The following is a 14518-nucleotide window of genomic DNA, read 5'->3' as shown; positions in this document are numbered from 1 at the left end:
TCATTTCAGCTCCTACACTGATGATATAAAGATGAAGTCAATAAAAAGAAGGATCAAAGAGCACTGAACGCAATCTCTAGATAGCTACCCTAAATTCCCAGTTGTCTTATACTGAATAAAGGCAGTATTAGATCCATTCTGGAACTTGGTCTCACTTTTAAAGCTAACAACCTTAATGAACCAATTTCTATCAGCTGTAGAAACTCTTGTTACAACCTTGTGAGGAGTTTAAACTATGCTCTGTATCTTTGAATACTAAATAATGTTAAATAACTGTCTAAAATTCCAGCTTATTGTCAGACCACTCTTCTACAGCCAGGCAACACTTTCCATGACACTTGGTTGGTTCTTCCACCCATGTATGTACCTGTCATTGCACTAATCCAAAACCTGGTAAAATTAAGCAAGCTCCAGAGATAGAATACAGAATACTGAAAATGTCACCTCCACCATCTTCTCCCAAAGAAAGCAAGGCTGCAATAACTTGCAGTTTTAAGGGTGACTTAAAAAAAAATCAAAAAGCAACCACGAAGTCATTATGCTGGCACACTGGATACTTTAAATCATTTGTTAATCTTTAGAAATCAGTGTATCTCAGCTATAAACTTAAGCGTGCAAGTTCTGACTGCATCTTTAACATCTGCAGGCATTTTACCCCTTACCTCACATTACCTCAGATGACCTTCAAGTAGTAAGTGTAACATTAAATTTATAGACAAGTCTTCAGAAATGCCAGATTTAAAACCTCCCAAAAAATTGCATCTTTATAAGAAAATGACATTCTTCTTTTATCTTATGAAATTGAAGGAAAAAAAGTCAATACTTGGAAGCTCCCAAGACTGTTACTAGGGTAGCATATCAAACTTTCCAATACTTAGACTGGATCAAGGAGAATGCCTTAAACTATAAATGAATAAATAAAAAAATCCAACATTTACTTACCTTGTCTCGTGGCACAGCAGAAGGCAATTCCCGAGCTAACCTGTTTCGCCTTTGTTCCTTTAAAAACAATCCAGCAAGACCTCAATTATGTATTACTCTGTATCAACACATAGGGCAAGATTCATATTTTACAGACTTAACATTTTAGAGACAAAAACTAGTAATTTCATCTCGACCAGTGTCATGCAATAATACTATGGTCCTATGAAACCTTGGTTATTTGGATAAAACTACTTTAATTACCTGGTCAAAACGGAATTCTCATTATAAAAAGTTTTGCAAAAATTTTTGCAACAGGCTCCATAATCAAAACCTGAGCCTTTAAAAAACAACATCAAAGCTACACAATTTGGCTCAGCATAAATACCCCTACAGCTCTCACTAAACATTAAATATTCAAAGTAATCTAAAGGATTTGATTCCGTGGCCAGCACATGAGTAGCCCGAGTGAAGAAGGAGGTAAAATTTGCTTCACAGCAAAACAAGATTTGAAGCAACTAGGACAAAAAGATCTCATTTTTCTTGAAATTAAGAATTGATTGTCCAGTAAATAAGGTTAGGGTGTTTTACACAGTTTGGTTCTTCAAAAATTCCATGTCCTGTTCAGAAAAATGTTAGGAAAGAACTCGTTTAAGTAACACACGATAATACAATAATTTTCTTGTTCAACTTCACAAAGTCTTGACATTTGTACTCAAAGCAGTTTCCATACACATTGTTTCAGAACTAGATTAAAGAGCAGTCTATCAAGGCAAATTCAATTGCATACCCAGTTAAAATAAGATTTATGCAGAGAAGAAAGTAAAAGATTAAAAATAAAGAGTTTAAATTTTAACGAACATTTAAAAACAGAAACTACAAGAGCATGTAGTGACAGAACAAGAGAGAAAGGCTTCAAACTGAGAGTAAGTTAAAATTGTATATGAGGAAGAAATTCTTTACTGTGAGGGTGGTGAGGCCCTGGCACAGGTTGCCCAGAGAAGCTGTGGATGCCTCATCCCTGGAAGTGTTCAAGGCCAGGTTGGATGGGGCTCTGAACAACCTGGTCTAGTGGAAGGTGTCCCTGCCCATGGCAGGGGGGTTGGAACTAAATGATCTTCAAGGTCCCTTCCAACCCAAACCATTCTATGATTCTGTGATATAAAAACAACGTGTTGGATAAACACAGAGTATTAGTGAGCTCTTAGCCAGATGGATGAAATATTGCAACAAAACCAGATTGGAAGAATCCATCCAGCAGAACAGTTTAGAACTGCTTGTATAGGATGATGACAGCAACAAGTATTATTAATCAAAGCTGGGCTTGAAAAACAGAAGAACTACTGATGAGAGGCTGATGGAGAAAATGTCTTACAGAGACTGAAGTTTGGTAACACAGAGATTCAAGAACAATGCCAAGAGCAAGCAGAAATTAGAATCTGAACAGACAAAACAATACTTGTATTATCCTTTCAGGAATGAAAGGAACGTTATTGATACATTGTGTCAGAGACAAAATGCAGTTACTTCAACATTAAGTGGTAGTTCACAACCAGAGTTTTAAATTTCCTCTTACAAAAATTTCATTTAATAGCCAGTACTCAATTAGGTGCCTGACTTATTTTCCAGTCTGAAAAACAGGCAGAATTCTTTCAATTAAACATCAACCACTGTTCCTCAATGTAATAAGCAACAGAAATCTAACAAATCCACAGATCACAGGAGTATACACCATATTAGTAATATATCACATTTTTATACCCCAAAATGTAGAAATGTGCTTCAATGAAAGAACTTGAAGCATTTGTTATCATTTGTTATTTTTATCAATTTTGCTTTCATTTAAAGGAGTCAAAAAAATGTATTTTCTTACCTCTATATTGTTATTCATTAAACCACAGGCATCAGCAAAGTCTGGATGTTTGGTATTGATATAAGCTAACTCAATGGCCACGAGATTATGAACCTGCAATGCAATGACATTCACAGTTCAAAAATTCTGTTGGCAAATCTGATGCTAGCGAGGAGCAATGATCTACAGTGCTGGGAAGTGTGGTCTAACTGTCCATAGCAAAAGCCATTCTCACCACCCAAGGACACTTAAGTTCTGATCCAGAAGGCAAGAAGAGAATTCATTTATTGATCACAATTCATTCAGTCCTTCAGCCACTTGGGAAGCTAACCCCTCTCCAGCAATAAAAAAACCAAAACTCAACAATCTAATGAGTGTAAACTATATAAAACCCACACATAACATGTGAACAAGTGGGAGATGGCTCACTACGGGGGATAGTGAGCATACAAAGCAAATTTTGCTTTTCACATCAAACACAGAGTCAACAACTGAAACACTTTGTTTCCTCCCCAACAAGCAGCCCAAATCAGACTTTTATATTAAAACATTTTTACTCAAAGCTAGAAGTTGAATTTTTAGTTCTCATTAGCTAAAGGGCACTACAAGTCCCCAAAACACACAGAATAAGGTCTATAATTTAATTTGCATCGCTGCATCCCAAACTTCACAGTTAATGCCCAGCTTCTGTTACAAGGGAGGGAAATACACTATATCAGAGAGGCTAGGAGATGTAGAATTGAAGTTTTAGTAAAATTCTTTTTGGGAAATTGTCAAAGGGGACAATAAGCTGAAGAGGAATCCCCCCACCCCTTTGCTTTTTCTGAATCAATATTCTAATATAGAAGAAGTTTCAAATCACGTAGATGTTAAATAACTAGCTATTTAACAAATATAAGTTAAGATTCCTTTAAAGACCTGGGTTCCTGACACTACAAACAAAAGCAACAAGGCTCCAAAAACCACACATTTTTAGCAGCAAAATTAGAGTAGATGGAAAATTACCATTTCATTTGTGACAGGAAGTCTTCTACGCAAAAGACAGGTTACTACTTCAACTATGGCATCGTGCAATTTAGGAAATCTCAGTAATTCCTGAAAACAAACCAAAAATTTGTTTGATATGACTTCCCGAAGTTCTTAAGCAAGTGGGGGGACAAACCAACGATTACAAACCTAATTCTAAAACGTGCATTTTTACCTGGGTACTGTAATTACTACAATGCTGGATAATCCTCTGCATTTCTTCATGAACCAGCTCCACACAGCGCAGGCTGGGCTCTTCTAAACGTTTGATTTGCCTTTTTACCAGCAACTCAAATGAAACTTCAGGAACAAACAAGGCAGGACGGGGACCCTGGTTCAAAAGGAGGGAAAAAGCTGCTAAACTGTGAATTAAAACAAGATGCATTTCTAAGCAGCATCTGATGAAGCCCAGAATAAATCAGGTCACAGTGCTCACACCCAACACTCAGAACAGGTCTCAAGATCTGTTACAAGAATAATTAAAAATAAAAGCTATAAATTTGTTATCTTTAAGACAAACTCTGTGTTAAACAATGATTAACAAGCATCCTTACAGAATCTTGGGAGATTTCCAGCCACTCCTGTCACCCTAGGCTTACAACTCTGAACAATTCTTTTCACATTTGTGGATCCAAGTTTAATTGAAATTTATTATAAAGGCAAAGACATTTTCTTATTAATTTTGGAGAGAAATATTGCCATTATTTATTTGACACTCCTGGGCATACAATACCACACCAACAAGATAGGTGGGTTTCAGTGTCACTGATTTACAGAGTTTGGGATAATTTCATTTATCACCATACAGATTAATGCCTAGCTACACACAAAACATTTTTTACCTGAAATTTCTTTTTTTTTTTTAATTAAATGAGCTTAAGAAACACAAAGATGTTATATGTCACATAAAAACATGATTTCTTTCTTGTTGCTAAACACTATTTTTTAATTTTACATTTATAGAAGGATAGAATATGCACACAGATCATTGCTGCAGAGCACCTCACAAGCTCCAAGACCATGCAGAAACCTGACTGTCTATCCACACCCAACAGGACACAGCACAAAAGCAGACTGACATGTCTGACACATAAAGTCAAGCTCTAAGGAGTGAACATTCTATATATAATATTCTACAAAATTTAAAAGTGAGCTTACTATGTTAATTCTTAGCAATACCAATTCCCATATTCTCAAGAAACCAAATCTGTCATGCAAACACTGAACCATTGCAAAGTTGCGTGCCTTATACAGAATTAAAATATCTGACTGTGTCCTAGCCCATACATCTCAGACTGAGTTGTCATAACTAACAGAAGTGCTAAATGCAATATAAGACCAGAGGCAGTCTTCCATCACCATTTCTGTAATATATAACAGCTTCAGCACAGAGCTGCCAAAGCTGGGCCTGTGCTTTATTTCAGCCTGTAAATAACAGCAAGAAGATGTAACCCTTCACATTAAACTCATTCCATATAGAATAATGACTCCAAATTTGGATATTGTAATTTTTCCATTTAAAGTACTAAAAAATCAGGATTCAGCCTCTTTATATTAACTCATTAAGCTGAGATCTTTAATTCACAGGACTGAAGAAGCACAAATTTGTTGAAACCTTATCTTCCTATCCAACATACAGCCACAGCACTTCGATATACAGAAGAACACTCACGGTAGCATTTCTAATGGCAGTCAGAATATCAATTGTATTAAGGCCACCCAGCGGGTCAACAGATTCCAAAGTTCTTCCAAAGGTCTCATGAAAAATATAGCAGATTCTGGCTCCACCACATCTGAAAGAGCAAAATAGCAACTGAAGCAGCAAACAAGAAAAAAGCTCTAATTGCAAGCAGTTTTTACAGTTGCTTGGATTCAAAACATGATTGAGTCTGTTATGCTCCAGTTTGAGTCTGTTATTGCCAATGAAAGCCAGTAAGAGGCACTGGGTCAATCTAACTACTCAGTCAGTATTCTAGGAAAACATTTGATACTTACAGCTCTGAAGTCTCTATGTACTTTGCTGTTCCTTCAATAGTGTTACAATATTCTGTGGCAAATTTGGTAATAAGCTGCAATAAAGTAGCACTTTTGTCTTCAACGGGTTCCCCATAGCTGTTCAGTAGAGACTGGTACTGAGCAGCTAAAACATTAATTCTGGTTTTCAGTTCTGGCAAGCAATCCCTGATATGATGCATCAGTAGTCTAAAAATAGAAAAGAGTCCCTCATTAGCAGGAAGGTAAGGTTTCAGTATTATTATCTCCATCAGAACAGAGAAGAGACAAAAATAATCACCAAAGGAAAACATTTACTCAGAAAAATTACAGTAAATTCAAAAACTGAGAATCAAAGTTTGGAATCAGAGTTTTCCTCAATGCTCTACAGCACCAAAAGAGAAACTAAAGGTAAAAAGAAAGGTCTGCACATATTTCTAACACATCAGTTTACAGGTTAGAGTAATACCTGTTCAATGTTCTAGCAAGATACTTGGTTCCGTTTCGGTTGGCTAGGGAAGGGTACTTCTTTTGGAGAAAACCATACTCATCACGAATGGAATCAGCCACACTCTTCTTGTTGTTAATGTCCAACTGACTCCTGAAGGGAAAAAGCAGAGTTGCACAGCGGTTAACAGATGCAAAGTAAAAAAAAAAAATCACGCTTCTGCTTGTCTGGACAGGACATCTAACAACTGATTTTTTTGCTTTACACACATAACTAACCTTCTTTAGACTTCAAAAGGTTTTATTTTTTGTTCCATGCAGCATAGTCAACAAATCAGTATGGGGTGCAGATGTACACAGATTAAGCAATGCTTTTACCAAAACCACATGAGATTTGGCCTTGCTAAAGCAAAAACTGAAGTGAGCAGTGCTGTAGCCATATGCAGTTAGCACTAATGTACACGGGATCTGTACTGGATCAGTGCTAATGTGAACAGCTGAGCAGAAGCATTCCTCAAGCTGAAGAACAACAGTGGAAAGAAGTGGTGACACTACAGTTCTTTTGGAAGAAGTGTTTCTACTCCTTTCCAAATTAGCAGCTGGTTGAGTGGAAGAACAAAGGCTTTTGAGAAGTGAGCGACAAGCTCCTCGCTTGCTTATTCAGTTTATTTCAACACTCTCACCTTATTCTTAAAACTATGTTCATGGTTAAAAAGGCTGAAAGCATTACTTCATAGTAACACGGTTTTAAAAATAGCATCAACATGCCCAGACAGACCTATTCACTACTCCAATGATGCCAAGTTTGACTGGAATCACTCTTCCCATGAGGACATCCATAGCATCAGTGCCAGCATCCATGAGATCCAGCTTTGTGATAACAGCAAGGGTTCTTCGACCTACCAAAGGGAAAAAACACTCACAGGGATGCTCTGTTTTGATCAGAGTAACAAAAACACATAATACAGCAAAGTAAAGAATAAAGTGACCTCAGTTCATTAGATAGGTAAATACTGCACATCTAAACCAGGAAGGAGGCTAATATGCACAGGATTTGTCTCGGACCTTAATATTTCCTGAGCTCTCGGGTTGAAAAAAAGTGCCAAGAACTTTTTCGTTAAAATATAACATACTTTTTGAGTCTAAAAAAAAAAATAAACCAGCATCTCAGCGAAATCAGTAAGTTCTTGGGTCTTGAAACTTTCATGTGAGGCTAACTACTTTAGTAATTCAAGTTCTCCTTACATACCACTACTCCTACTGAACCTGCAACATGATCTGCTGCTCCAGACCTTTAAGTTTGAGAATTCTAGGAAGTGATCCAAAAGACACAGTCAATAATCTTTACAGGTATAAATTAAAAGAGGTCTGCTACCTTGAACTAGGAAAATTTGACTAAGCAGACTGCCAGCAGAGGTTATGTGGCAGACAAGCCAAAGCAGATTTGGAATTTGAAAATAAACAATAAATGTTACACTTTATAGGAAGAAAAATTCGAGGGTAAAGCATAACACTAAATTTTAGCCTAATTTCTGTATATCTATTTTACAGGTGTACTATTCCATATCCTTTCAAATCACACAGTGCCATTTGTTAGTCAATGGTGCTGATAGCACTTTCCAAAAGCAAAAAGCAGGCATCTAGCAGCTTCAGATCTGTTCCAAAGTAATTAGGAGGTAAATATAAAATGATTTGATTTAATCTAAAAAGAGGATTATCAAGTCAGTTCTGTCACATAAACGCAGGGCATAAAAATGGATACTAACAGTATATATTAATCTTAATCTTACTTAAGTCACTAAACTAGCAGCTAGACAGTCAATTGCTAGCTGCAGAACAGGATGGTGTATTTTCTCTACTAAAATAAACAACACTGAACAATAAAACACGAAATTGCCCTAACAGACCTCTGTAAACTATTAAAACTCTGAAAACCCCCAATATTCTGTAATATCATTTGCTGCTGTGAAAACAGAAGTAGCTCTTATGACTACATGTTCATAAGCCAGAAATCTGTCAGATATTAATTCATCCCAGCATTTCCTGAGTTGCAGACACTGCAGCAAAAAGCCTTTAAGAAAATATAAAAATCGTATTTTCTAGGAGACGTGGTGACATTTGCTTTTCTTACTACATTTTGCCCAAACAACTTCAGTTTTACTTTAGGATCTAATTTAAAGAATAATTTGAGTTACAGCATCCAGTTTTGCTGCTTACCATCTGGATCCACCTCACGTGCTATTTTAAGTGCTTCTGAGGTGGCCATGTCTGTGTTAGCGGCTGTGACTGCCAGAATAATCGAGTTTGGGTTGCTGATGAACTGAAGGATTAGCTCTCTTATTTGAAGTTCAATGTCCTTAGGCTGATCACCAACAGGCACCTAGAGAAAAGCAAAACAGAACTGTTCAAAATTGTGTGTTTATGCCTGTGTGAGACTTGGTGTCCAAGAACCACCTGCACAACTGGCAGAGTGGGGGGTGTGTGCGTGGGCAGGGAAAGTAGTCATCTTGTCATCTTCATGTCACAGAAAATGATTCCATATAAAAACTGAACAAACGGGACCTCAACATTTCCTCTAGTGTATCCTCACTTTGTACAACTTCTTACACAAAACACACATGGCAACTTCTGGAGGAGCAATGTGGAAAACATTTTCAAACTTGCCAAATGCTCATCTACCTGCAGGAACAGCTCTGAGACTTGGAGTGCTAACTCTTCTCTGAAAAGGAACGTGCAGCCCACACAACGCTTCCAATGGATTGTATATAGAAAGAGGAAGACCTTAAGCAACTCTACTTCTTACATCAGCAAAGAGCATCACAAACCCAAATCTCACACCAGAAGACAGTGATGTGTTGAATTTATATAACACTATTTAAACCTGAGGAAAGCTGTCTATCTAACAAACAGGATAATGCCAAAGAGTGAACATGCACACGTTGTTCAAAAATACCATTCACAGTGAGCCAGAAAAGAAGGATTCTGCACCCTACCTTTGTCATTCCAGGTAAATCCACAAGAGTCAGATTCACAACATTAGCTGAAAAAATCTTAAGATGAATAGGTTCAGGACTGATCCCCTAGAAATATATTAATAATAAAAAATAGTTACTGTACTGGGTTATTTAAATGCAGCATTGAGAAAACCAAAAGCTGTAGTTACATACTAGAAAACTTTCTTTCATCAGACACCTACATGGTAAGGAAAAGAAGCCAGACACATCTGTCAACTAATTTCTTTGTATTTGGCAGCAGCCCTGTTTTCTCCATCATAAAATGCAAAAAAGCTTTTATATGTGAGCGATTATATAGATATGCAAGAATAGAATACTCAATTTTATAATTACACATTAAGCCATATATGTGGAAAAATGAAAGCAAGTTTAACTGAAAGTTCATTTTTTGCACTACTATTACACAAGTTTGAAGTAAATTAACAATTCTCTGTCTTTTATCTGAAGTCATTTATCTCGTGGACACAGTGAAAAAATGTCAAGATAGCAAGTAGCATTGCTTGCAGCATTGCATTGTTAAATGTTTTCACTTCTGCAAATGTTTTCACTTCTAGCTGCCAAAACTGTTTAAAAAAGGTTTAAATAGAAGTTTAAACAGCATGAGAATTTATGGAAAGACAAAGATGGACAGTACATTTACCTTATTATTTCCTGAAATCCTCTCCGTTTCATTTTCTATTTCCTGACGAATTTCATCAAAATCTGTATAGATCTGAAGTAAGGAAGAAATAAAATGTTTAAAAATCAAAGATAGCATCCAGTTACCGAATTGCAAAACAATGCTCTCTTCTCCAAGAGACAGTGAAAATCTCTCTTAAGTATACAGAATATGAGAAAAAATAAGAATTACTATTAGCCCTTAAGCTGATGTTAACAGGAATCATCAGAGCTAAAAATTACAGAAATTGGAATCTGTTAAACAGTATTTAGTCTGTGGACTAAAACTGTGAGATGGCAGTTGTTAGTACTTTGATGCATCAATATCAGACACATTATTAACTAGTGTTCACCCAAAGAGAATGCAAACACTTAATTCCACTTAGAACCTAATTGCAATCCTTTTAAGTTAAAAAAACATGTAGCCTCAAACCCTTCTCATCTTGAAGAGAATAAGGGCAGGGTTTCATTTTCACATTTTTCCACTCTTGTCAGAACTATTCTCCTTCCACCAATCCAAAATAAGTTAGCACAGAGCTACCCTTGCACAGGTTCCCTCTGCAATCCTCCCTAGCTTTCCTTCATTCCTAGCACTGTTTAAAGTAATAAACACTTATGTAATTCATCTGCCAACAAGAGTATGACTTTCTTCAAGCAAAGAATTAAGCTTTGACTCTCTTATTTAAGTCCTTGGTCATCTCAGCTTCTGGTCCTCAACCCTGACGCACATTCCTTCTTTTTCATAGCTTTCTAACAAATCTCTGAAGTTGCCAATTCTTCAGTGGACTGAAATGACTTGTGATTATACATATCCCTGTCTCTGCCAGGTCCATTCTAATTTTGCCAATGCATAAAATAGAATAATCAACAAAATAACACATAAGGTAAAATAACTCAGCAGAATCAATGACCTGTACAACAGGTATTTTATGTTTCCAAAAATTTTCTACTCATAAAAAGCAAAACACAAAATCCTCAATACTCTGCCATATAGTATAACAGGCAGAATAATCTCCTTTTTGGGAAAGTCAAGGAAAGAGATAACAGAATTACATATATATACGTTAACATATTTATGACAGTGCTACTTCATCATCAGAGTAAACATACCTTATTTTTGGTATGAAGAAATTTACCCCATTCTGCAGCATCTACCTCTGAAAACAAAGAATTGATACATGAGGAAGAGGAAGTATATGTTTCAATAACATTTTTCCAAGAGCCTGACTGTTGAAAGCTACAATGTGATTTTATTTTTTTAAAGCAGTAAAAGAAAAATTAGTTAGCTTTCTACAGTTAGATGTTAAATAGCTCAGTATAAATACATTAATGATTCTGCCTATTGAAATCTCATTACTATGTTTAATTTGTCTCTCTTACATAAGGTCCACCTTCCTAATTGTGACTGAGCCAATCTTTCAGAAATGGTCTAGTTCAGCAAATATCAGCTTGTAACAGAAAACAAAAGAATTATTAGCAGTAGCTTAAAAAACCTGGGAAAAAAAAATGATGGCTTGTAGCTTCTTTTCTTTTACCATGCAAGTGAGATCAAATTTCAGCTGAAAGAAAAAGTTAGAAAAACCTGTGGGACCAAAACCAAGCAAACAGAAAATACATAAGAATTCTGCATAACAAAGAAGCCTTAGGAGAACATGTCTCTTCCCAAATCTGTCAAGGACCAAACATCTTCACTCTTGTCAGTCACCACATTAAGTCCAGAATTACTTGGGGGCTGTGCAAGAGCAGTCCCAGAAACAGCAAAGGAGGTTTTGTCAATTCTTGCTTCGTAGCAAAGGCAGCAGTTTGAGTCACACTGTGAGACAGTCACACTTTCACAATTAGGTTTCCAAGTACTAGTGGTAAGTTCTATTTCCAATTCCTCTCTGCTCCCTGACATAGCAATCTGCTCTAGAAGAGTAGTCTACCAGAAATCTGGCCATTTGGCAAACACACAGTTTACCTACAATCAAGTCATCCTTTGAAACATTCTTTTCACTTAAGTTGAAATTCAAGATACTGATCAACAAAGATTTTTTTAAAGGATTTGGGAATTCAAAGTGCAGGAAGCTCTATGAAGCAGCAACGGCACAGAATAAAAGCAAAAATCATCTCATTCTAATGCAACAAGGTCAGAAAACTAAAAATCAATCAGATCACAAGACTCAGCAAAATAATCAATCAACACAGGAGCTGAAGTGTAAAAGGAAAAGTGTAATCAACAATAATGTGGCATGAAATGTATGTGGTTAGTGTATATAAGCATGCATTTTATGTGGAGGGAGAAAAAGCAAGTGGATAAAGGCAACCTTTAGAAAGGTGTCTTGGATTTTTCCATGTAGCAGGGTCTGCAGTTAAAAAGAAACAGCATTGAATGGTATTTAACATTTTTTACGTCATATTTAATACAGCATTTTATTAACTTTCAGTACCAGATTCTATTACGAAGATCACGAATGCATGCAGACAGATGTACATGCTATTCTAGTACTGATGAGAGCATGTAACATATTAACACTATGCACACAAATATTAACTAAACACAGATCTTAACTAAACACAGATAAACGATGCGTATCAGATATTCTATACAACGAGTTTACTTGATGATGACTATTATTGCCATTCCCCTAATTCCAACAGCTCACAATGTATTTTATCTCAGCATAGAAAACAGCACCATTAGGGCTCCACAAAGCTGAACTTCTTTGGTGAAATGTTTCTTAACACTTACTCATGGCAAGAACCAGAAAGAGTAAGAAAATATTTGTAATGTCCTGGAAGTAAGATTACTGTATGGGAAAGAAATCTGAGGTTTTGCATCAATATTTCTAAGACTCCATTAAACAATTACATCAGTTCTGAGACAGATTTAAGAAGAGACAACATAGATATGACCCTTCTCAACCTTTAATTTTCTCAAACTATTTATGGAAATCTCATTACAAAAAAAAAATTATTGAAGGGTTGTTGATGAATTTACAGCTCTATTTTTATGTCATGTCTGCACAACTGCACGAAAGTGCAAGAATCAAAACAAGCTGGTGAAGATATTTTTCGTTCGTGCCTGTTTGGTACCAAATGCAAGTAGCACAGCAACAATCACCTCATCCATCTGGAAAGCTCAGAACATCTGGAGAGTTATTTTAATGTCTTGCTCAGATGACTAAGTCAAAGGCATGTGTATCATCAATGGAAATATGCTGATTCTGATGGACTGCAACCATCAAGGAAAAACTTTTAAACCCCAAACTTTTATCCTTATGTTCCACAGGCACGTGAGCTATAAGAAACCATCGTTAGGAGGAAGCTTTTGTTTGTCTTGGTTGATAAAGAGCCAAAATTACATCTCAGTCTCCAAAGAGAGTGCAAAATGAAAGCATTCCTTCGTTACAGGTTATTGTACAGGTTTAGCTTATTTACCATTCAGAGGAAATAAAGCAAAATGCACATATAGGAAGAAACTACAGTATCTTCAGGATTGTATTGCTCGTCTCCTCTTAAAAATTAAATCCAAGAGAGTAAAGAGAGGCATAAAGCCAGGAAGAAAAATATACAGTAATATACTGCCACTGTTACATTAGGAAGATATGGACCAAGCACTCTCCTGTTCTGTCCCTCCTCAGGAGATGATGTCCTTCTCAGACAAACTGTTTCAGTCTTAAATTATTGGTTTTGTAAGAGTATAGGAATTTGCAGCTAGGTACTAGGCTTGGTTCTACGTATAAATAAATGAGTTTTTTCAGTATAATCTATCAACTTCTTAAAATATCTTCAAAGGGACAGAACAGGAGAGTGCAGTATATTGAATATCTCTTTTGTACTTGGCTTTGCAGAAGCACAGGAGAAAAAGTTTGCAATCGAGTTGGCGTCAAGGATAGAAAAAATGGTCCAAGATGCATTCAAGTCAGAGACACTGCATTTTAACTTGCTAACACCTACGGAAAAATTTCCCAATTGATCTAATTTAACACAAAGGATTTGCATTACTCTAAATGAAAAGATGCTCAAGGCAAGGAGAAAATATTTTAATTAGCCTACATTCGACAACTCAGTGTTCTGGTTTACATGCAGAACAATTTTTTTATCACTAGTTTAACTGGTAAATCAGTCTTCCCCCAGTTATGTTACTTTCTGGAAGCTATTCAGGCAAAACCTTGAGGTGAATTAATCATCTGATTACATCCAAGATTCAATGCGAGATAAAAGTGTGACATTTTGGTCATTATAAGAATCAATACTAGAGATTTTAAGAAATTAAGACAGCAGCTGTTAAGAATAAACAGATTCTGCCTTTCAAAAAAACAAAAACAAACAACATAAAAAAAAAAAAAAAAAAAAAAAAAAAAAAAAAAAAAAAAAAAAAAAAAAAAAAGAAAAAAAACCACAAGAACAAACAACAACAAAAAAAACCCCACCACATCTTCCAAATAAAGCAAGTGTCTTTATTTTTCTGGCTTTTCATATCTTGGAGTAAGACCTGAAAACCTTAATTAACACACAGGAAAACTAGACATATTACAGTATTTTTCTCAGGACTGCCATCCACCAAATTGTATTTTTATGTCCTACACTACAATACTCCTTTAAGAAGCTCAAATACAGTACAAAG

At 36.0% G+C, this 14518-nt stretch overlaps 1 protein-coding gene across 4 annotated transcripts in view; it reads right to left on the bottom strand.

The window, feature by feature from the left end:
- DNM1L (dynamin 1 like) overlaps positions 1–14518 on the bottom strand; it is a 37692-nt gene that overhangs the window by 7808 nt on the left and 15366 nt on the right. For 2 of the 4 annotated variants that reach the window (XM_039383113.1, XM_039383115.1), the window contains exons 3-15: positions 12216–12254; positions 11020–11066; positions 9893–9964; positions 9232–9318; positions 8456–8618; positions 7017–7137; positions 6261–6392; positions 5795–6001; positions 5472–5592; positions 3975–4130; positions 3779–3868; positions 2795–2887; positions 943–999 (exon numbers count right to left, since the gene is read on the bottom strand). In XM_039383113.1, the coding sequence (XP_039239047.1) occupies positions 943–999; positions 2795–2887; positions 3779–3868; positions 3975–4130; positions 5472–5592; positions 5795–6001; positions 6261–6392; positions 7017–7137; positions 8456–8618; positions 9232–9318; positions 9893–9964; positions 11020–11066; positions 12216–12254 (1385 nt within the window). The remainder of the gene's footprint in view (positions 1–942; positions 1000–2794; positions 2888–3778; positions 3869–3974; positions 4131–5471; positions 5593–5794; positions 6002–6260; positions 6393–7016; positions 7138–8455; positions 8619–9231; positions 9319–9892; positions 9965–11019; positions 11067–12215; positions 12255–14518) is intronic. The other 2 variants (XM_039383114.1, XM_039383116.1) reach the window with 1 other exon arrangement.

Source organism: Pipra filicauda, unplaced genomic scaffold (genome assembly GCF_003945595.2).
Source record: "Pipra filicauda isolate LSUMZ 115617 unplaced genomic scaffold, ASM394559v2 scaffold2_size9829703_pilon, whole genome shotgun sequence".
In the NCBI taxonomy this organism is placed as follows: Eukaryota; Metazoa; Chordata; class Aves; order Passeriformes; family Pipridae; genus Pipra; species Pipra filicauda.
Note: the sequence above shows the minus strand (reverse complement) of the source record. Positions and strands in the feature narration are given on the sequence as shown.